Consider the following 24,859-nt stretch of genomic DNA (forward strand, 5'->3'; position numbering starts at 1 on the left):
CAAATAACAAGTAAATCAAACGGCCTTAATATTTCTTTGTCGTTCTTAAATTGTTTTTTATTTTTTTATTTTTTATTTTTATGGCAAGAGATGTTTCTTATTAATGAAAACGAACCTAATAAAGCCATCATAATTAAGAGATAAAAGAATTTTTATATAAAAAATAGATTTTTTTAAAAGTAATAAAAAACATTAATTATTTTAATAATTTAATTAATATTGTGAAAAACCTTAAAAAAATGACGGATGCTGATTAGCCTAAAAAGTGTAATTCACGTGTAGCTGTTGGCGGCAAATTCGCAGCATCTGGTCGACTCGAGACTCTCAATTCTCAACTAACTCCAGTGGCATAAAACGGTAAATAAACCGATACTCGTGTCCATTTCCGGAAATAAATAAGAAAAACAGAATTTATAAGGCTAAGCGAAAAGATCCTTCCACGTCGACAAAAGCCGGGCCTCACTCTCCGATACGGATTCTCGAGATAGGGGGAGAGAAAAACCCCTCTGGTCTGGTCCCTTGGAAGCTGGAGACTGTACAATTACATGGCGGCCTCAGCTCGAGCTTTCCTTCTTCCTCGTGTCAATGACTTGTTACCTAAGCTTCAACCTCAGCCTCCTCCTCTTTCTCGCTTCAATCTCTTTTCACGGCGTTCTTCTGCCGTTTCTTCCGCTTCCCCCACTGTTAGTTGTCTCTCCAGCGGCGGAGGAGTCTCCGACGACTTTGTATCCACTCGTAAATCTAGCTTCGACCGCGGATTTTCTGTAATTGCTAATATGCTCAAACGAATTGAGCCTCTCGATACTTTCGTTATCTCCAAGGGAGTTTCTGATTCAGCTAAGGATTCAATGAAACAGACAATCTCCACAATGCTAGGCTTGCTCCCTTCCGATCAATTTTCTGTTACAATTAATGTTTCTAAGAATCCTCTTGATCGCCTACTCATTTCCTCCATCATCACTGGGTAAACATGATTGGTTTAGATTTTGGTTGCTGATTTGTGGATTTGGTTGTGTGTGTGCTGATTTTGTTGTCCCTGTGATTATAGGTACACCTTGTGGAATGCTGAATATAGAATTTCATTGATGAGGAATTTGGATTTATCGGTAGAAAGTTCGAATATGTCCAATTCCTCTAAACAGGACGACAAATCAAGAGAGCAGACTGAAGAGAGCGAGAGTAGAGTTGGTGAGGTTGGAATTCATGATTTAGAGATTAGTCCTCAGGTATTTGGGGATTTGTCGCCCGAGGCTTTGAATTACATTCAAAAGTTGCAGTCTGAGTTATCTTATGCGGAGCAGGTGTCTTTTTCTATCCCTCATAATTGGGTGCTGATTGTGTTTTAATAGCTATTATTTTTATTTAATTTTCTGGGGAGAAGTGCAGAGTATGCAGTTTGAGAGATCTTGAATTATTTTCTCCGGTGAATGTTAGCATGAATCCCTACGTAGGTTTAGGGATGATAATGTTCTTAAACGTATGGGCTTCGATCTTGGTAATAATTTTTATGAGCTAAATGCATATTTTCCTTGCTTTTGGAAGCTGAATTGGATCTTAGAAAGCCATACTATCAATTGTGAAATTCTACACTCATACTTGCATTGACTATTAATAAGCTCAGCAAGTTTTGTTTTGTTTTTCTTTTTTAATTGTCATTGATGGGAAAACATTTCTATACTTGTCAACAGCGGAATTTGATGGTCAATTCTTAGTTTACTTCATGTAATCCGGCCACCAGCCTCCCCATCCCCATTTCCATCCCTACTCAACACACACACACACACACACACACAAAAAAAAAAAAAAACACAAAACAAGAAAAGTGAATGAAAAACTAACAAGTTTTTGCATTTATAAGCATTTGGTTGATCTCCTCGTTCTTTGTGAATTTCATGTATCAATCTAATAGTATGCTGCCTCTTCAATTGAATTTTGCAAATTCTTTTTCATGACCTTTCATATCTTATATTCTTTTTTGCTATATCGGAGAAGTAGTCGGCCTTCACTTTGCAGCTGAACTTTCCAGTTGGATTCTGTGAAGTATTAGAAGTTTAGGCCAAACAAACAAAATATCAGTTTGGATGCTTAATTTAATCAAATATGAGTTCAGTGTTCCATAACTTGGACTATTTTGGTAAAATATGAGTTCAATGTGCTATAACTTGCATTAATTTGGTAAAATACGAGTTAAATGTGTTATAAGACTACTTTGGTAGAATATGAGTTCAATGTGTTATAACCTGTTTCTCTGTTTGGTCTGTAATCTTTATAGATATTTTGTTTGTTTTATAGGGGTGGGCGATTAAGTTACTTGAATTCATCCATATGGAGATGTGTGTTTAGTTTATGGGTCCAAACATGGTGCTTGATATTCTGACTTGGGATGAAAAATGTGCTGTTTCAGGAACTGAATGCTCAAAAGGAGGAAACCGTGAGAATAGAATGTAACAGAGGAAGTAGGAATGATTTATTAGAGTATTTGCGTTCATTGGATTCCGAAATGGTAACAGCCTTGATTCTTAATAAAATTCATGCTGCCTTTCTTGAGATTTAAGTTTGTATATAAGCCTGCAAAAGCAATATGTTATAAACATTCTTTTTATTTTTTAAATAGGTGTCAGAATTATCTAGACCATCATCGGTTGAGGTGGAGGATATTATTCACCAGCTTGTTCAGAACATATTACAAAGATTCTTCAAAGATGATCCTATCTCCAATTTCATGGGAAATTCAAACGCAGAAAGACACAAAAACAGTGTTGACGAATTTAGTGATGCCATGGGCACTTCTCGCGATTACCTAGCGAAGCTGCTTTTCTGGTTGGTACTTCTGCCTAATTTAATCTGTTCTGTTGTTGGGTCCCATCATTGGTTTGATTACGCTAGGGGTGTCAAAATGAGTTATCCTATTATAATAACTCCACGTAATTATATATGATATAAATGACGCAAAAAAGATAATCGTGTCAATCGGGTAGTGTTGAATCATTATGCCTATAAAAAAAATGCTAAGAGTTAGTATATGGGTTCCTTGGTGATCTCAAGTGCTGAATCATTTGTTCTCTTTCTGGTGGCAGGTGTATGTTACTAGGTCATCATTTAAGAGGCTTGGAGAACAGATTGCATCTAAGTTGTGTTGTGGGATTGTTGTAAAGATAACTTAAGGGAGAGGCATGTAAATTTCTTTCTTTTAGTTTATTATTTACCTTTTTTTGTTAAAATATAAACAATTTATACTTCATTTTTTCGTCTCCTCGTTTGTTCATCATTTTCTCTGTTTCCATGTTGTCTACAAAGCATTATAATTAGTCCCATAAGCTCAAACTATAGAATAGTATAACCATAGAGTTTCAGAAATTATTAGTTCAATCAACCTTCCCTTTTTCCTTTTTTGGTCCATAATGCTGTTTTCATGGAAGGACCGGTCAATAGCTAAACCTTTGGCACAATCAAGGTCTTGAATTTGAATGATTAAAAAATAGGTGTGAATGCTTGACACCTTCTACTCCATATCATGATATTCATATACAAGAAACTTATGCATGACAAGATAGAAATAACACGAACGTGTTGAATTCATTGATGTTGATTGGTGTCGCATCAGTTTTGTTCAATCAGGCCTCTGATTGAAATTGTACAACTTTTACTCGCCAATGTCATCAGTGAACCGTTTAAATTAAAGATTCTCATGATTTTGATTGAGTATTTGATCAAAGTTCAGTGGCATCCGTAGGATCAAGGTCTTGATAGTGTCAGGTATTGTTATGAGATTGATGAACTTGTGGATGGCTGGAGAGGAAACATATTTGGCTTCAATGAGTCGTTGTTTGGTTAACGCAGGGTAACATAATGAAATCAAGGAAGAGAAACAAGTATAAAAGAATTGAATAATCTTAAATTCTCTTATATGTTTGTTTCAGTTTTACAAAGGGAATGATATACATCTGATTTTCTTGTGGCTATTTGGTTCAAATGAGCTACAAAGTTGTATTTTGAACAAGTTTTATACATACATTTGTTTGTATAAAATATAAAAATTAAAATTAATTAATTTAACTATTAAAATCAAAAGATGATGAACAGAGGAAACTGAAATAATAATAATAATAATAATAAAAATGTATAAACATTTTATTTTAAAATAATTAAAAATAAATACTCAAACTGAATAATATGATAAAAGAAAAAAAATTGACTTATTACCTTCCGGTCTCCCCCAAGTTGATAAAAGAGAAACTTCTCAAGTTGCTTATTTAGAACAAATAACCTCCAAACATAGTTTTAAAAGTCGAAAGGCGAGTCAAGGCGACAAGGGCCAAAAATCGCCTTGAGGCGAGGCGAGAGGCGAGGCGACGGCCTTTCGCACGTGAGGCGACAAAAAAATAGAAAATCAAATAAAATTAAATTAACTCAATAAAAACTATTAGTACTTAAGGAAGCTTATAAACCAAATTAACTTAAAGTCTAATAATAAAGTGCTAATTCTTAAATCCAAATAGCATAACATCAAGCATCTTCATCCCCCAAATCCAACTCCTCATCAACATCTTCATCCCCATCAAGTTCTTCCACTTCATCATCCTTATATTCTTCTTCTTCTTCATCTTCAACTCGATACTCATCATCATCCCCATCCTCATCCTCATCATGGACCTCATCTCTAACAACTTGAGGAGGATTGGCTTTTGACCGGGAAGAGTTCCCTCTAACGTATGTCTTTGTGACATTAGCACTTGCGGTGGTAGGGGTGACACTTTTGCCTTTTGCCCTAGTATTGTAGACATCTTCTTCCGCTCCACTAAATAAACTAACCATAGTCCATGGAAATTCGTCATCATCCTCAAATACACAATCATCATTGTCATTATCATTCTCTCCCTCCATTCTACCCGTCAACCACTCATTGCAATCATCAATATCCTTCAAACTAATGGTGTCCTTAACCCCTTTTCGATTCTTCAAAGATCGATTATACTTCACATAAACTAAATCATTCAAACATGTTTGAGCTAGTCGATTTCTTTTTTTGCTATGAACCTACAAAATAATAATTAAGAACAACATTAATGACTAACATAACTAATATTTAAACATAGAAAAGCTTATTACAATTATTTTTATTAACTTACATGTTCAAAGAAACTCCAATTTCTTTCACAACCCGATGCACTACAAGTGAGACTAAGCACTTTGATGGCAAATTTTTGTAATTGTGGAAGACTTCCTCCAAATGATTTCCACCAATCAACTAAACACAAAAAATTATAATGCTTATTAAAATGCAAATGCAAACAATGAACTTAAAGTTGGAAAATTCAAATGTCCAAAGTTATTATTTACCTGGATCTACTGTTGTTCGTTGTCTAACCGCCATCTTCATTCCAAATAAATCATTCGGTGTACTATTATGATATCTAGTCAACTGTGTATTGATTTGGTCTTGCTCTTCCTCACTTGGAACCAATCTCTCCAATGTCTGATAAAATCCCTTTCTAACCTCATCATTCTCATCCGCTGCACCGAAAAATGCTGGATTTAACAAATAACCAGCTCCATGCAAAGGTTGACGGAGTTGTTTATTCCATCTCTTGTCAATTATTTCAAAAATATTATCATACTTATCTCTATCATCATCGAAAGTCTTCGCTATCGTCGCTTTAGCCATACTCATAGCTTTATGGATATATCCCATAGCAGGTCTTTTCTCGCCATCCACCAATCGAAGCACACGGACTAAAGGACCAAAGATCTTTAAAATGTAAAGAGTGTCCGCCCAAAATGACGCCAACAATACATAACCAGCCACTGTCTTTCCTCCAATTTCTTTTGCCCACTTGCTTTTGGTCCAATCATCAGAGACAAACATCCTTCTCAAAAGATTCTTCACCGAATGCATGCGGTAAAGTGTGAGATAAACAGTGGCAAATCTTGTGATACCAGGCCTCACAAGCTCTCTTTGATTAGTGAATTTTCTCAACAAATTCACTACACCTGGGCGAGTGTAAATGAAGGAATTCAACTTCACTGCCCTCTTTACAGTTCTCTGGACAATTGGCAACTTCCCAATATCTTCCAATATCAGATCAACGCAGTGAGCTGCACATGGCGTCCAATACAAGTTTGGCCTCTTTGCTTGCAAAAATTTGCCTATATGTTAAAAAAGTATGATAGCCAAAATCAATTAAAGATTGCAAAATAATAAAAGTAAAAGTAAAAAATTTAATACAACAACAACAACAACAAAGCCTTAGTCCCGAAATGATTCGGGGTCGGCTAACATGAACCATCATATAAAACCGTGAAAATCAAGTCGTGTCAGCGACACAGATTCGCTCCCTCCACTCCGTCCTATCCACTACCATATTTTCCTCAATTCCCAATAAACTCATATCACTCTCGATCACCCTCCTCCAAGTTTGCTTAGGTCTTCCCCTACCCCTCACCACTACATCCCTTTGCCACTCTTCGGTTCTCCTAACCGGCGCATCAAGCGCTCTACGTCTCACATGGCCAAACCACCTTAGTCGGTTTTCTCTCATTTTATTCTCAATAGATGTGACCCCTAATTTTGTCCTAATTTAATAATGTAATATAATTAGCATTGTTTACCTGCAAGTACATTTGATGCAGCACTATCAGTAATAAACTGAACAACATTCTGCTCTCCAATTCTTTCAACCATCTTATCAAACAATTCAAACAACTTCTCTCCGGTTTTGGCATAATCAGAAGCATCAACTGATTCGATAAAAACAGTCCCTTTGTGAGAATTAACCAAAAAGTTAATCAAAGTTCTTTGCTTTTTGTCTGTCCAACCATCAGCCATAATTGAACATCCATACTTTGCCCATTCTTCTTCAAATGATTTCATTTCATCCTTTACTTTGACAACTTCTTTATTCAAAAGGGGAACTCGAACTTCATACATTGTAGGCGGCTTCAACCCAACACCATACTGTCCAATGGACTCTATCATCACAGCAAAGCTAGGATAATTAACAGCATTAAAAGGAATTGCCGCATCATAAAACCACCTAGCTATATCCGCACAAGCTTTTTCTCGCAACTCTTTTTTGCAAGCTTCGTTTATTATTGTTTGTCTCAACTTTCTATCTTTCACGGCCTTTTCAGCATCTTTCTTGAAAAATACATCCATTGGACCCTTCACCCTTGGTTTCTTCGGGATATGAAATCTAGAAAGACTTTTCTTTCCACCCTGACTACCAGGCTCTCCAAGATCATCCAACTCCGTCTCATCATCCCCAAAACTATCTAAATTGGTGATATCTACATCTTCCACCAATTTACGTGCCGCCTTTTTAGATACAATATAATTAACAATTTCTTCTTTCACATGAGGTGGACATTTTTTGCACACTTGAACACTAGTATTTCCTCCAGCAATGTGATACTTAGCTCGGCATATTCCAGCTTTGGAGACAAAGTCACAAAAGTTACACTTGAGATCATTTGTAGAAGGTGGCTTATTTAGCGTCACATACTTCCAACAAGGATCCGCTCTTGCATTCGGTTTTTTCGATACAGTAGAATCAGTAACACTAGCACTCATTTCCAAACACCTACAAAATTCAATCAATTGAAACCATCTTAATAACAAAAATGATATACACAAATCAAATTCCACAAAACAGAAAACATATAATCAATTAAAAGCATGAATTCAAACCATATAAATTTCACAAAACAGAAAACATATAATATAATCAATTAAAAGCATAAATTCAACCATATAAATTCCACAAAACAGAAAAAAGATAATCAATTACAAGCATAAGTTCAAACCATATGCATATCTCAAAAAACTATAAATTTTCACAGAAATTCGGCAGCATAACGGCACAATTACATGGAAAGAAAGAAAGTATAAGAAGAAAGAAAGTAAAAAAAGAATCAAAAGTGAAAGAAGAATAAGAAAAACCCTAAACCTAAACAGCAAAACAGAAAAAGAAGATAAAATAAAGAGGAAAGAAGAGAAAAAGCATACCTGTATGATTGATGACCGGCTGCCGATGAGTTGAGAAGCAGAAACTCGGTAGTGTGTGGAGGAGAAGAACTATCGGCGGTGAGGAGGGAAAGAAAAGAGTCGTTGGAGTTGGAGTTGGGGGCTGTATTGTGTCTGTATCTTTATTTTTCTTATGGGCTCGTGCGTTTTTCTTTTAATAGAAATTAGGGTTTTATTTTTTAATTTTTTTTTAAATGTCTAACTTATCGCCTCCCCTTCAAAAGGCGGTCGCCTCTCGCCTGAGGGCCAGAGGCGAACGCCTCTTGAAGGTAAGCCGCCTTCCATTTTGGAAGGCGGCACGGTGATCGCCCCTGTCGCCTCTCGCCTGAGGCGACAGAGGCGATCGCCTTTTAAAACTATGCCTCCAAACCTAAAAAAACTTTCAACATAATATTACATCAGAAATGAAAGATTTTCAAAATATCTGTTGCTCATCTAACTAATATATTGATACATTAACTAAATGATAAAAAAACTTCTGAAATCACAAATATTAACCTATTTGAAGGGTTATTTGTTCCAACTAAGCAAGATGAGGGGGTTAGTTGTTACAATTCTAAGTTCGGGGGGTCAGTTGTAGTATTGGGACAACTTAAGGGGGTTGGGAAGGTATTAAGCAAAAAAAAAAGTTGGTCAAAATTATTTTTTAGAGTAAAACTTGAAAATAAATAAGTATAGGGGTAAAAAGTGAAATTAGTTTAGGGATAAAAAAAGTACAAATAAAAAAGTACAAGTTTTAAAATAAAAATCAAAAAATAAAATTTAGTAAAAAATATTTTTTGAAGTAAAAAATTTAAAATATACAAGTATAAGGATAAAAAATAAAATTAATTCAAGAATAAAAAAAAGTAAAAATAAATAAATATGTGGATCGAAATAAAAAGGAAAATATAGAGTAAAGTAAAATTTTATAAGGAAGGTAGGAGTTCAAGTTAGTAAGAGAGAGGAAATGGAATAAAAAATCGTTGGGGGAGTTGAAGAATGAGATTAGAGGAGTCAGGGGTAAACCTAAAACTAAAAAAATATAAAGGGAATGATTGAATTAATAAAACAAAGAACAGAATGAAACCTCATCTTTCTCTTACCCCTTTCTGAAAACCCTAAAATAAACATCCATAAACATGGGGTATTTTACACTCATGACTTATTAACATTGTGGTTACTCAATTTCAAAATGTAACATAAAAGTCAATCAACTTTACCACTTTAATAGCAAGTAATCTTCAATTGTAGAAATGATCAATATGATATTCTACGACAACTTCAATTTGATGTGGGAAATATCAATTAAGTCATTTTTAGCTTATCTATTTTGAAGTTAATTGATTATTGAGTCTGTTTTGGATGAAATACACGTGTACATTAGTTTATTTTGTCGTTTAGCTTTTATGTTAGGAAGAATCTGAGGTGTAACGGCTTAATAGTGGAAATGATGTATTTGATACCTTTGGTCATGATTAATAGAAAAGTTCCTCTTCTTCCTCCTTAGATTCCTCTCTGTTTCCTTCTCTTTTCCTTAGCTTATTTTTTCAGGTATCATTTGACATCAGAGCAACTTTCCTCACTTGTGAGTTAGCCTTCGCCACATCTAAACTTCCGCCACTATAGCTGAAACATTTGCCCGGAAGCTTAAAGAAATTGAAGAAAAACTCTAATTCATAGTGAAAGGCTTGTTTGTAGAGCATAACAAAAGGCAAGAACAAATCATCCCTGAACTTATCAATAAGCAGACAAACACTATCATTGAAGAGCTCAAGGTTCTGATTTCAAATCCAAACTTCTCAAATTCCAATTCTCACCCTAATGAAACCGTTAATCCTAATAGCTTTTCTAGTCCCAACCGAACTAACCTAAACTCATCTGACCTAGAAACTGAACCCTACCAACTTTATACTCGACTCATTAGTGGATTTGATTCGGAATGATTTAAGTATGAATTATCAAGCATCAAGGGAAGGAAACTTCATCCACCGCTCTTACATCTGATCGAGAGCAGCGAACCGCTAAAAATGAAGCAAATCAAAATTAGCAAGAAAAGGTATCATTCGTTATATCTTCTGAATCTCAGAAATCGAAATTGTATTTTGAAGTAATTGTTCAAGGGAAGTGGGAAAGCAATAATACAGAATTGGAATTTGATTTCAAATCCACATGTTTATGATACGAGACAGAGTAATCTAGACAGAGATGAGAAACCTGATTTTCTAGGTATTCAATTTCAATCTTACATTGTTGTTATTACTATATTAATTGATATGTACGGTAGAAGCAAAGATGTTGAAAATGGAAGGTGTGATCATGAAATAAAGTGTTTTAGTATTACATTTCATTTTGATTTACTTGTGTGTCGAAGCTCTGGTCACATGAAACTGTTGGCACTGATGGGAATTCAAGTATTAAGAAGGATTTGACTAGCCAGAAATATACTTGGCTTCTCCATATGCATGTGGATGATCAAGGAAAAGTTATCACGGTTTATTGCTATATTCTGTAAAGGCAGTAGTTCAGGGTACACACAATATTATTTTGTGACATTACAATATAAGTTTGGCTTGAATATATCAGGTGATATTGAAAGAGTTCGTCAGTTTCTTGCTTTATCCAAATGCCATGAGGCAAACCTTACAAATAATCTTACAACATGGATAAAAGCTTGCTGGAGTGATTCAATCGAAATAAATGCAAAATGCTACCAACTCCCAACATTATAACTTAGATTCCAAATTTCAAAAGCCCTTTGGGATCTTATTCAGTTGGTTGGTGAAGGAGCCCATTGTATTATTGTCCTTATGGACAAAGATAATGCAGAGATGCTTTACAACAAGATGTCTGATCTTGAAGAAGCCTATTGTTGCTTACACTTACAATATGTAATAAGTAAGGATCAAGCACTTGAGGTCAAAATTCAAAGAGCTTATGAATGCGCAAATATAGCTGGTTTTGTTCTTCGTGCTACTATGTGTTATAGAAATGAGTATCACATTTGGTATTGACAACCTATTATGCACAATGGATTGTGGGATGTTGCATCTTTCATACTTCAGCTTTTTAATGGAACAAATAGGCTCAATAATTCCATAACACCAGATCTTTACAATCAACTAGAACTATTAGCTGAATTTCCACTTAAGGGAAATTTTGGTGCTACAACAACTAAATTTGAGTATAGAGAAACAACTAAATTTGAGCAGAAAGAAGAACATTGATTACTATAGAAATGCCTTTGATCGGAATATCGTCCCTATGAGGTGCCGTTGGGATCGGCAGAGGACACTCTAATGCCAAAGTCAGTATAGTATTTGTGAATAATAAGAATAATCACAAAAGAGTTTATGATTTAGTTCGTGTACCTTAGGTTCCATATAGCTGGAGTATTTATATAAATTATTGTAATCTTTTGGCATTTAATGGATGTATAGCTGAACAATCATGCTTTCAATGCTTATTTAATGGCTATTGATTGTCATGTAACCGTTCTTAGCATTAAGTAAGTTTGTTCAGTTTAATCCTTTGGTGTTCTTATAACAGTCCAAGGATACGATGGAGGATCCTAACTCATATGAGTTGAGATGGTGGATCCTTTGGACGTATCTCCTTTTATGGATCTTAGAATATCTCATTCGTTGGCGAATCCTTGCTTCACTACACGTGGCTTATGATGCTTGACAGCTCCTCATTTCTTTGTATTATTGCACTTCTGTCCATGAATAATATTCGGATGTTATCAAACATAAAGATCATACTTCTCTAATAAGAATTGCCTATGAAGGGTGGCATTTGTACTCTGACTGCATCAGTTGGAGATGTCATTAAGAAATTGCAAGACATGGCTCATTCTTATTTTCGGTAGGAGATGATGGATAGAGAAATCTGTGTTGCTGCTAGAGTGGAGATTTGGAGATTCTCAATGAGATTTTTTATTGCTCTAATGATAACAAGCCAGGGAAAGGTGGCTTGGAAGCAGTTTATAAAGGGGCATTACACGATGGAAAAGAAATTGCAGTGGAGAGACTATCAAAATATTCTAGAAAAGGAAGTGATTTGGAGATTTTTTTTATTGTTCTAATGATAACAAACCAGGGAAAGGTGGTTTAGGAGCAATTTATAAAGGGACGGTACATGACGGTAAAGAAATTACAGTGGAGAGACTATCAAAATATTCTACAAAAGGAAGTGATAAGTGTAAGAATGAAGTTGCTTTGATTAGTAACGATGACACAATAGTTGGAATTTTAGGGTTAGTAGTCAGTCTTAATTTTTCTCTAGCTGTTCATAATAATCCACTCAAAAGACTCATTACATATGCTATTTTACAGGAAATAAGATCACTTGAAATTGTAATAGAAGTCCAACCTACAGATTTTAAGATCATTCTTAAGAATTTGGAGTTATTTCTTAGCTTTTCTATGGAGTTCCCTTTGTTAGAGATAAATACCACTTATTTATCTCTAAGATAATTAGGCAATTACTTTTAAATATTCTTATCTCTATCCTATGTATATATGTTAGGATTCTTTGTAAATCTTCTCTTTGTATATATCATACCTAATATACTTTCCAATTAGAAAATCATTTTACAAACAAACACAACTCTCTAATAAATTATATCTCTAAATATTCAAAATTAATTGCCTAATTATTCTAAAGATAAATAAGTGGTATTTATCTCTAACAGTCACCACCTGCCAAGAACAACTTCAAATATTGTGCTTTAGAAGTCATGTTTGATGTGTTGAAAGATAAAGGAAATCAGACGGTCACTAAAGTTTCATCAATTGTGGTCTGACAGAGGACATGAGGAGGCCACTTGGGAGTTCACATCTTATATTCAAAAGCGGCATCCAGATGTGAACCTTAAGGACAAGGTTCTAAGGGAGACGAATTGGTATGTAGGAAATTATCAATTAAGTCATTTTTAGCCTATTAGTGTACATTTTGAAGTTAATTGATTATTAAGTTTGTTTTGGATGAAGGACACGTGTACATTAGTCCTTTTTTTTCATTTAGCTTTTCTGTTAGGAAGAATGTGATGTATTTGGTACCTTTTACGTTGGTTAATAGAAAAATTCATCTTCTTCCTCACATTTCTCCGTGTTTCCTTCTCCCATTCTTAGCTCATTTTCCAAGTATCATAATTCTTGAACTTTTTGGTGTTTGAATTCGTTTATTATTTGGCTAGGTTGTTGAACTTTTTTATTTTAAGATCATTTTAGTGTTTGGTTAGGAGAATGAAAATGAATATGTAAAGAGAAAGATTCTAAAATAGTAATCCCTCCATTTCAAAATAATTGTTGCAATATATCAAATTTTCTTATTCATATTATTTGTGAGGTTTAGTTTTCAAGGCAAATTTTTCATATTTTACCCTTATTAATGAGCTTAATATTAGTTACACATTTTATCATTTTAAGTTTTCAATGTAGGGAGAGTGGTTCAATTTAATTAGTGATAAAAAAACGAGAATTATTAATAATGAGAGATAAAAAGCATTTTATTAAATCTAATGCAAATCAATTATTTCTTTAATATGTGTTATTTGATCAAATATGACCATTATTTTAAAATGGATGGAGGAATTTAGAATTTTTGATATTGTGATTATATATTAAATGTCGTTTTTTCGAGTTTTTCATTTTGAAATCGTTTAGTCATAATATTAACAAAGCAAAATTCGATTATTTTCTAATTGAATAAAAAGTTAAATAAACTTTTAGGTTTTCAAATTGAGTGGTGAGTGATAATAAAAAAGTCAAGTTGTCATGGCTGTAACTTATGAGGTTCAAAACTTTAGCTTTTTTACCTGCAATTATATTAACTAATAGCAATTGTTTGGACAAGCAAAAAACTGAAAAGATTTTGAGAATAATCAGTCTTAATACACTTAATTTCTTCAAAATCAGCTCAAAGCTCCAAAGAATTGATACAACACAAATAAGAAGCAATTTAAGAACAAAATTGAATAGAATGAATCAATGAATGTTTATATACAAATCAAAACAAAACCCTCATCATGAGTGCTTATAAAGATCATAAGGTGCCCATAAAGAATCAACAGGACATGGATTCCCTTCATCAATCCTTTTCCATGGCTTCCCTTTCCCACTCCAATGCATCAAACTAACACCCCCTGGATGCAAACTTCTACAACTATTTACAACATTATCTCCCCCTAATCCATGCTGATTCCACCTATGCTCTATCCTCTCCACATTCCCACCAAACACCAACAAAAATGGTGGAAGTGAACCCAATTCATAAATCCTTACCTCCTTCTGTATTCTCATCCATTTCTCTATCTTCTCCCTATACCCTCCTTCTCTCCATCTCTCCAACTCCATAACCATCACACCTGTATTAAAGTAACAAGCTTTTTTCCCTTCAAAAACACCCCGAAATTCCCCATTTCCCCAAAATTGTTCTGTGAAGTATTTGGTCAAGTTTGCCCGGCAGTACTCCGGTGCTGCTATTGCTTTTGACCCGGTTAAACGAATCTTCCATAGCTTCTGTATGTCATCGACTGTTATGACATCAGAATCTAAATAGATCACTCGTTTAACACATGGGTCAAGGATTTCAGATAAGTAACTTCTTGCGTAGTTCAATGGGTTGTCCAGAGCTGGACGAATTGAAATTGAAATCAAATCGTTCACGAGATTTTCGTTAAAGGTGTAAACTTTGAACTTCAAAGAGGGGAATGCAGAATTTACAGTTTCCCCCAAATTGGGATTCTTCTTGGAAGTAATGAAATGGAAGAAGATGGTTTGGGGGCAGGTTGAATGCTTGAGGATTGAATGGATAGCAGCGATTGTTCCTCTTAAGTATTGAGGATCAAGAGTCATGGCAATGTGAACTTGGGAAGGATCACAGATTGAGATTGTAGTAGAAACAAGAGGACAGTTTCTTCCATTTTGATACTGTGGAGCCTCCAAGAACTGCAGAGAAGAAGGAGATGTATCTGATTCGAGATTGGTGTTGGTAATTTTGGGTCGAATTGAAATGGAAGGAAAGATCTCGAGGAGGAAGAAGAAGACGAAGATGAGGAAAATGGGTTTGCGAAAGAACATTATGATGGGATGGGGAAGATCTCAAGTTTTGAAAATGAAGGAAAAGAGAGAAATGAATTTAAGGGAAAAGGGACAGCAAAGAATAACGCGTTTTCAGAATCATGTGTTTGAATGGAGTACAGTACGTACTTTACTGGAAGATTCTTTATCGCGTTTCTTTTTATTTTTATTTTTTTTGACAAGGAAGACTCGTCTTTATTAAATATCAGAAGCAAGAGCAGTACAGACATAAGTAGGAGAAACTGAAATCCAGACATTCCTCTCAAAAGCAGGTGTAGCTATACGGGCTAAAGAGTGAGCAGCGGAATTCGCTGACTTACGAATAAATGACATTGACACATTAATTATATCCTTAATAAGGATTTTGCAGTCTTCAATAACCAGATCCAGAGCCGAATTGCCACTAGTTTCTCGCTGAATAGCATACACTAGCAATTGTGAATCCGATTCCACCAACACGTTCTGCCTGCCAGACCCCGTCAATATTAAGTTTTGACATACTTGGCAGGGGTTTGCACCATTTCTGAGTTACATCGGCTGTCGTCACAACAGCACCACGTTCTTGGCTCTGAGCAGCTTTCCAACTTGAGATGAACTGCATGGCCGCGGAGAAGAGTATGGTAGGCGTCATGACTTGTTTTGACCATACTTTATTGTTCCGGTTAAGCCATAAGAACCAGCAGCAGACCGCCACCGTACCAGTTTCCGACGGGAACATTAACCCCAGCTTCTCCCAGAACTCCCTAAATGAAGAGCAAGAATCTCCCAGTCCTGCAACGTTAGTCAGATCCCAGAAAAGCCGAGCCTGACGGCAGTCAACTAAGGCATGGAAGTCGTCCTCCTCCGCTTGCAGGCATGACGGGCACAGGTTATTGATCGGAACCCTTCGAGCAGATAAAGCGCACAGCGACGGTAAACAGCCAGCCAAGGTTCTCCAAATTAGATTTTTTACCTTCGGCGGAACCTGAAGTGCCCACATCATATCCCAATTAACACCAGCAATTGTAAATGAAGGATTATTGCCATATTTTTCAGACCACAGGTGTTTATACGCACTTTTCACACAAAACTTGCCTCTTTTTCCCCAGTACCATTCCCATGCATCAGACACCAGACGGAGACTTAGAGGAATTCTTCGTATAAGTTCTGTATCCCGATCCACAAAGATCCCATTGATTAATTCCAAGTTCCACTCCCCCGAAGGTTGTCGGATGTTATTCACAGTATCCACTTTAAGGCCCGAGAGGCGCGCACTTTCGACAAAAGGATGGTCAGGGTCAGGTAGCCAAGGGTCTTCCCAGATGTTAATAGACTCCCCTGTCCCAACAACACGTCTAGCTCTAGAAATAACAAGAGACTGTGCGGCATATATACTTCTCCATATAAAGCTGGGCTGATTACCAAGATCCGCCTCTAGAAAGGAGGAAGAGGGAAAGTACTTAGCCTTATATACTCGTGCAAGTAATGAATCTGGATTAGTTAGAAGTCTCCAACCTTGTTTAGCTAGGAGAGCAAGATTAAATAGATGTAACTTTCGAAAGCCCAATCCTCCTAAGCTCTTCGGGGCACACAGTTTCTCCCATGACTTCCAATGCAGGCCTCTCTCCTTTGAACCAGTTCCCCCACCAAAATGAATTCATCATTCGTTCCAGATCATCACACAGAAGTTGAGAAAGGAGGAATAGACTCATAGCATAGGAGGGGAGGGCTTGGATAATAGATTTTAGCAGAATCTCCTTACCAGCTCGAGATAACATTTTTGCCTTCCAAGTTGTGACCCTTGCTCTGACTCTGTCTGCAATGTATCTGAATTCATCATTCGTTTCTTTTTATTTACTTTTTACAAAAATTGGAAAAAATATGCAATTATCTTAAATATAATTATACTCTACACATTTATTAATTTTAATAAAATATATATATGGCGAGTATCAATTTAGGCTTCGATAACAGAACATGACATGTCATTTATATTAATATGAACTTAACGTTAAGTTGTATCAATTGTACGTGAAGAGAAAAATTAGAACCTAAAAGAGTAATATGAATGACGTGTCACGTTCCGTTATCGATGACTAAATTGATACATTTTTTAAACGTTAACTCTGTATTGATGCTATTTTACACGTTGACCTATTTTGTTACCTTATCCCTTAATTTTATTAGGCTTAATACACCATTTACCCCTTCTGAACTTGTCCAAAAAGTTTGATTGACCCCCCTGAACTTTCAAAGTGTCCTGATAGCCCATTGAACTTGCGCAAAATGTAATAACTTGATCACTCGGTTGCAAAAAAAGTAAGTTAAATGTGGAAGATGTATTGCACGAGTCTTAAAAAAAGTAAAACGACCAAAACCGGGATATGCAGTTCTAATATTAAAGAAGACATGTTGTATAGTTGAGCAATGAATAACTTCATTTTTAATTTATTTTTGAATTATGTAATAACATTCTAAGATGCGTGGAATACATCTTTCGCATTTAACTTACTTTTTTACGACCGAGTGATCAATTGATTACATTTTAACTGAACATTTTATGCAAGTTCAAGGGACTATCAAGACACTTTGAAACTTACATATTAACCTCTTGAACTTGCTTGTAATGTTTTGTTGGCCTTCTCAACTTGGTTAAATTGATATACATTTCAATTTGTTGAAATCCAATCTTGTCCCGTCACGTGAATCTAAGGAGTCAATCACATCATTTTAAGCAAATTCATGAGGTTCACAAGACACTTTATAAGTTCGAAGGATCAACTTTTTTGACCAAGTTCAGAAGGCTCCTAATATATTAAGCCAATTTATAAGAATAATATAATATGATTCATTTTCCGTACTATAAAAATTGTCAAAACTTAACTCATATTAAATATAATATTTTGTTACCAAAAAAAAATAAATATAATATTTTAATTCATCACTCATCTACCTCATTTTTTATAACTTGTTAAAAAATGTTTCAATAGAAAGCAATTTCAAAAATTGACACGCTGCTCCACAAATCATTACTTTATATATAATTTATTTTAATTATAAATATTTTCATAAAAATGCAACAATAATAAACAATTAAATCATTTCTATATTAAAAAAATTAAGCAATGTTGTCAAAAAGTGGTAAAATTGCTTAAAAATTTCAAGCACTCGCTATCAATTCAATACATGACACTCTTTGAGAGTTGCTAAAATCATTACCACATCAAGCATTCTCTATAGGAGATGCTCTTATAGCATCTACAATCAGGGATTTAGAAGAGTGTTTGATGAGATGGAGGGTGCTAAAAATAGTATCTTGTATTAGAAAAATAAATGTTGTTTGCTTTTTTTTTAATGGCAATATTGCCCTTTTTTTGGCACCTTTGCTATTTCATTTTTTAATAAAAAATGTAATTAAATATTAAAATATTTTTATTATTTAATGTGAAAATATTTATAATTAAAATAAATTATATATAAAATAATAAATTGTGGTACCATAGTAACAACTTATGTAGTTGCTTAACATTTGAACATTTTCTTTTAAGTTGTCAAAACTGAGATGGATGGGAGAAAAAGAAAAATATTATATTTTGAGATGATGTATTAAGTTTTGACAATTTTAAAGTTACTTGCTGTTAGCGATATTTTGCGAATATGCTAATTTTCAACCTTGTCACGTGTGTGGTTAGGATGCGGACAAGCTAGAGAAAATTATTTCTCAATTTTTTTGAATGAAGGTTGGGACGCGAAGGCAGGCCGGACATCCCAACTAGGTTGGCACCTCCAGCACAGCCAACAACCCGAATATTATTAATAAAAGAACAAAGAAAGTACAGAAGAAGGAGAAGGAGAAGGAGAAAGAAAGAGAAAGTTACAAAAACCTAATGTGCGCTACATTACACAAATCATCAAAAACAAAAACCGATAAAAATGAGGCTCAGAGAGCCACCAGAGAGAAGAGTCAGCCGACTGCCCGAATTCAGCAAGCCTATCAGCTACTTGATTGCCTTCTCTAAAAATGTGTGTGGCTCTCCAATTCATGTCAGAGAGTTTTGCTAAGCAAGAATGCCAATCTTTATTGATTTTCCAAGGAACAACACTTGAGTTATTATTAAGGAGATGCACTGCATAAGATGAGTCTGATTCAATCCACGGGCTCCTCCAGTTTCTCTCCCAGGCAGCATTAACCGCATAGATAATTGCCTTCAACTCAGCAATGTGCGCAGGCGAGTCGTGAATCGGGAACGCAAAGCATCCCACCACAAAGCCTCTATGATTCCGGAAAATTCCTCCCGCTGCGGCGCTTCCATTAGTACTCGAAGCCCCGTCAGCGTTTACTTTAATCCAGTTAATCGGCGGCGGAATCCATCGGACTATTTCATAATCCGGCTCAGGCGTTGGACGAGTACGGGTTACAACGACATCAACACCCTCCCTGATGAGGTGACCGAGAAAATCCAGCCTTTCCTTATGCTCTTCCTCACGCGCACAGCTCTGATCCCATTAAAAAATCAACGAAACTAGATCCATAACAGCAGCTAACTCCGTGGATGTTGCAGACCATAATCCACAAAGTAGAGGCCACTCTACAGTTAACAAAAAGGTGTTCGATGGACTCACCGTCTGCCCTACAAAGCTCACATCATTGCGCCAACGAGAACCCGTGGTTCTGAAGTTGATCTTGCACTGCCAGCTTCCCGTGTAAAAGCATCCAGGAGGTCGCTGCTCTCCTAGGGGGCATAAACGAATTCCACAAAAATTTGCACCAGTCCACAGGGGTCCCCGGCTGAAGCTCGAGATAGAAACTTTTAACCGTGAGCTGACCCGTGTCAGACGGTTGCCATATACAACTATCAGATTCCCCAAAAACATCAATATCCATAATGCCATTCTGAATCTGATCAGGTAGCTCCTGCAAATTAACCCAATTGCCATTCAATCTGTACTCATGGATAGGTCTGTAGAGTTTAGCCTGCAATTTTTCCAGAATTCCCAACTGATCTGCAACAGGTGGCACAATCCAACGATCACTCCAGAAATTTAAACTAGAATCTTCCCCAAACCACCAGATAGATTCCTTCCTGACAGTCTCAAATATCGATCTCGACGAGGTCCAAATTGAGGAATTTGCAATGTATTTTTTCGCCAAACCTGAGTTTTCTAGGAAGCGATGCCTGAGCATAGAGGTAATGAAGCTCTGACCCTGCAAAAGATCCCAACAGAATTTTGCAATCAAGGAAGAATTGAAAAGCTTAAAATCTTTAATGCCTAAGCCACCAGAGCCTGCTTGCTGACAACAAATACTCCAAGGAACTGTGATGAGCTTCCTTTTATCCCTATCCCCGGTCCATAGAAAATTACGGACAGCCTTGTTGACTCGAGTAATGAGAGCACATGGCCATTTGTAAATTAGAAACGAGTGCACCAAAGCTCCAGTCAAAGAAGATTTAATAAGTGTGAGCCGACTAGCAAAAGATAAGGATTGTCCCCGCCATAGACTGAATTTGCTGAGAAATCTGTCAATAAGAGGTTGTAGGTATCTGGACCTAGGGGCTCTTTGAAACAATGGAACTCCGAGGTAGTTGAATGGAAGAGAAGCAATCTTAATTCCTAGAATGCCAGATAGTCGATTTCTGCGAGTGGAGGAGATATAATTGCCAAAGATAGCCTGTGATTTGTCTCAATTGACAGCTTGGCCAGAAATTGCTTCATAAAGGTTAAAGATCTCTTTAACGCATCTCATATTTTTCATTGTGGCTCGACAGAAAATCATCATGTCATCTGCATATAGTAAATGAGAGGGAAAGCCAACGTCTTTAATATAGATCATAGGGTTCAATTTACCTTCTGTGATCAATTTGCTAATCCATCTGCCAAGAAAGTCTTCAACTAACCCAAAAAGCGTAGAGGAGAGAGGGTCCCCCTGCCTTACGCCACAAGAGCAGCTGAAGAAGCCTTTAATTCCCCCTCCTAAGGCAATTGAAATTCTAGCCGATCTAAGGATTTCCAGAATCCAATTTCTGAACCTCAGAGAAAAGCCAAACGAATCAAGAACAGCTAGTAGTAAGTTCCAGTCTAAGGTGTTGAAAGATTTTCTGATATCAATTTTTAAAGCCATATTGCCTCCAAAGCACTTCTTCTTAAGCATATTGATACCCTCTAAAGCCGCAGCTATGCAGTGATGAATACTTCTGCATGTGATGAAGCCGAACTGATTGTCAGATATAATTTTAGAAGCAATAGGAGCCAGCCTGTCAGAGAGAATCCTGGAAATGATTTTGTAATTAAAGTTGCCCATAGCAACAGGTCTGAATTGATGAATTTCATTCGCTCCTTCAACCTTGGGAATGAGAGCAATGATGCTAGAGTTCATACCAGGAAGCATGTAACCAGAATCAAAGAAGCTGAGCACCATCCTACATACATCAGAGCCCACAATATCCCAACAATGCTGATAAATCGTACCACCAAAGCCATCAGGCCCCGGCGAACTGTCCTTATTCATGCTGAATACTGCATTTCGGATCTCAATATCAGAAGGTCTCTTCAAAAGGAACTCATTGTCCAAATCTGTCACACTACGAGGAATAACTGAGTTAATAGCATCATAGTCAACAAATCTTAAATTGCCAGTGAAAAGCGACTCATAATAGTTAACCACGTGCTGGGAAATCTCACTCTCATCATTGACCATAGTGTTATTGATTAGGAGACTATCCAGAGAGGATTGAACCTTCCTAATTTTAGACGACCGGTGAAAGAAGGCTGAATTTCTATCTCCTGCCTTTAGCCATTTTTCGCGACTTTTGTCCCTGAGAAGCATCTCTTGCCTGAGTAACTACAAGTCAAGGTCCCGTTGAGCTTCCAATTCTTGAGCAAAACGAGAGTCATTTAAACCATCCCTAGCGATTCCAGATTGAACATCACTCAGTTTGTCAAGAGCAGCAACAATATTGCTGTCAACACGGCCAAAAACTTCATTATTCCATGCCCTCAGCTTAGGACGAAGAGTCTTTAGCTTGTGACAAAGCAGCTGAGCAGGGGGAAGAGAGACAGCACAAGAGCTCCAATGATCCTGGACAAGTCTGTGCAGAGAGCTGTGAGTGGTCCACATAGAGAGAAATCTAAATCTTCCTTTCCGCGCCATGCTAGAAGCACAAGAGAGTAGGATCGGACAATGATCAGATTTGCTGCGTGAAAGAACCGAACAGTGAATTATGTCCCAGCAATCAATAAAGTTGTCATTGATAAGAGCCCTATCCAACCTTCATTCAACATGAGCATCACCCATTCTACCATTTGACCAAGTAAATTGCATACTTGTGTTTTCCACCTCAGTCAACTCTCCATTTCGGATGAAATCCCTAAAGTCTCTGCAGCTGCTCTTAGAAGGGCTTCTGCTAGTTTTCTCATGCGCACCCCTCACTGCATTAAAATCCCCCATAACAACTCTTTTACTACTTTCCGCAATGTCTAAAACCGAATTCCAAAGCAAACGTCGCCTGCCAGAATTGTTATTCCCATAAACAAAAGTAATCTGAAAACCTTGAGTGTGTAAACTGTACCTAATTGTGATATGCTGCTCATGAGTAAGCAGGGTGGAATAGCGATCACTGATGCCAATCTTACAAAAAAGCCAAATAGAATTGCTATCATTTTTAGAAATGAGTTGTAACCCAAGGGCATTCCAGAAGCGAGAGGAAATTGAATTAAACTCAACCATAGGCTCAGATAAACACACCAAATTTGGATGATTGGTATTGCAAAGTAGTTTTAAAGCTCTTTGGGTACCCTGATTCTGGATACCTCTACAGTTCCAGTACAAAACGATCATGAGATTTAACTCGCCCTTTCAACCGAGATTCAGTGGATTTTGCCTTAGTCTTCTTTCGCTTAGTGATCCAATCACTGCTTTCAGCAGCAAAATCATTCACAATACAAATATCCCTGTTTTTTGATCTAATCAAATGTTGTGACCATTCATGAGATTCAGTAAGGAAATTTACCTCTTTTGGTAAAACCGTTGGCATTTTAATCGCAAAACCCTCGGAATCTGAAGCAGAGCGGCTGTGACCTTCACTAGAATCATCCCAAGACTTAGGGATAGCCCTATCTCCAGTCGTTTTATTCATTTGAATTTCAGAAGTGTGCAGAACCATTTGCAGGGAGTTTACCGGCAGGTCTTCCTCCACATGCTGCGAAACATCATCCTTTTTCCGATTCTCTTATGAATTCTTCGCATCGGGGACTTTTCGCCAAGCCTTAGCATGATCATTCCTCTGTTTCTTGCTTAATAGAGCCTGCTGTTTAAAAGCATCAGTATTGCACCGACATTGAGCTGACAAATGCCCAATAGAGGAGCAAGTACCACAGAGCGCTGGCAGATTCTCATATTCCACATAGACCCACTGCTTATGATTATCCGTATCGATTCTGAGTTTAGATTGAACCTCCCGAGACATCTCAACATCAATAAGAACCCTGGCATAATGCCCAAATTCACCACTTACAGTGTTCTGATCAAACCTGATAGGAACCCCTACAGCTCTAGTAATACTAGCAATGATTCTGGTATCCCAAAATTCCCAAGGTAAATTATAAAAATGAACCCATACCTGCGCAGAAGTGGTATTGTGCAATTCTGGATTGAATCCCAGGGTCCAAGGCGAAAATCTGATAATGCCGGGCTTCAATGAAATGGCTCCATATCCCCAGATAAATTGAAGGGCCCCTTCATTAGGCATAACAATCTGATAGAATCCTTTCCCAAGGGATATCATCTTCCAGTCTAGATCACGATTCCAAACCTGGTTCAGTTTTTGCTTAAGCTCAGCGTGTCTCTAGGGACGATCCCCTTTATTCATTGTAACACGACCAATGATAGAGTGCTGGACAGACTTAATTCGTTCCTCGTAAATGGCCTGAGGAATTCGGACTGCCATAAATCCCCCTTCCTCAGTGACCATCGGCTTTGACGGAGCAGGGATCGCCGTCTTATGGAGGGTGACTTCAATTGCGGATGAGAGTCTGAGGCATAAGACGAGAACCGAGAGAAAGCGTTCCGATCGAACAGGTGCGCAATAGCGAACGGCGTAGCACCGGCCGCCGGTGACGAAGACGATTCCATGGCGGAGGATTAGGTCATCGCCTCTCTCAAAACAAGACTTAATCAAATATAAATGCACACAGACCAGAAACCAATCCAACAACAAACGAAATCTAAGCATACTCAGAAGAGAATCAATACAAAGACCACAAGTTCCAGGATCAAGAGAAAAACATGTTGAAACACCTTTCCACAAGATTTTGATTTGACAAAATCATCCATGATTAAAAGGCAATTAAATTTAGATGCTTTGATTTAATTGTACTAATATGTTTGTTAAATATTGAGTGCAAAAATATATAAAGTAAAGACATGACAAAAGTCAGCACAAGCGAAGTTGAGTAGAACGGAACTCAGCATGACAGAATGGAAACTGAGTGGAGTAAAATTCAGAAGCAAAACGAAGCTGACTAAAGTTGAAGATTTCTTCAAGAGCGGTTAAACAAAACGGAGCTGACCTAGAAGGAACTCAGCATGAACGTTGAATACTTGAAGAGAACAAACGAAGCTGAGTGACGGTCAGGACAGCATAAAGGATCCGTTCACTAAAGGACAAAGTCTGCCAATCTTCTGCACCAATAATTGGAACCTCGAAGACACCTAAAAGACTAATTCCAAGAGTCATGGGACGTTGGATTATTGGAAATAGACAACTGGTACAAAAAGACAAACCAGACGCTAGAA

At 36.8% G+C, this 24,859-nt stretch overlaps 2 protein-coding genes across 2 annotated transcripts; one reads left to right on the top strand and one right to left on the bottom strand.

Moving 5' to 3' along the window:
• Positions 1–427: 427 nt before the first annotated feature.
• On the top strand, positions 428–3,251 carry LOC136233632 (uncharacterized). The gene is made up of 5 exons (XM_066023357.1): positions 428–964; positions 1,049–1,301; positions 2,405–2,503; positions 2,615–2,820; positions 3,078–3,251. Exons 1-5 carry the CDS (start codon positions 546–548, stop codon positions 3,151–3,153), a joined length of 1,053 nt encoding a protein of 350 aa, XP_065879429.1. The 5' UTR covers positions 428–545; the 3' UTR covers positions 3,154–3,251.
• Positions 3,252–13,960: 10,709 nt separating this feature from the next.
• LOC136233542 (probable galacturonosyltransferase-like 10) lies at positions 13,961–15,124 on the bottom strand. The gene has a single exon (XM_066023229.1). It carries the CDS (start codon positions 15,085–15,087, stop codon positions 14,032–14,034), a length of 1,056 nt encoding a protein of 351 aa, XP_065879301.1. The 5' UTR covers positions 15,088–15,124; the 3' UTR covers positions 13,961–14,031.
• Between the last annotated feature and the right edge of the window lie 9,735 nt (positions 15,125–24,859).

The sequence above is a fragment of the Euphorbia lathyris genome, chromosome 6, assembly GCF_963576675.1.
Source record: "Euphorbia lathyris chromosome 6, ddEupLath1.1, whole genome shotgun sequence".
Taxonomy (NCBI): Eukaryota; Viridiplantae; Streptophyta; class Magnoliopsida; order Malpighiales; family Euphorbiaceae; genus Euphorbia; species Euphorbia lathyris.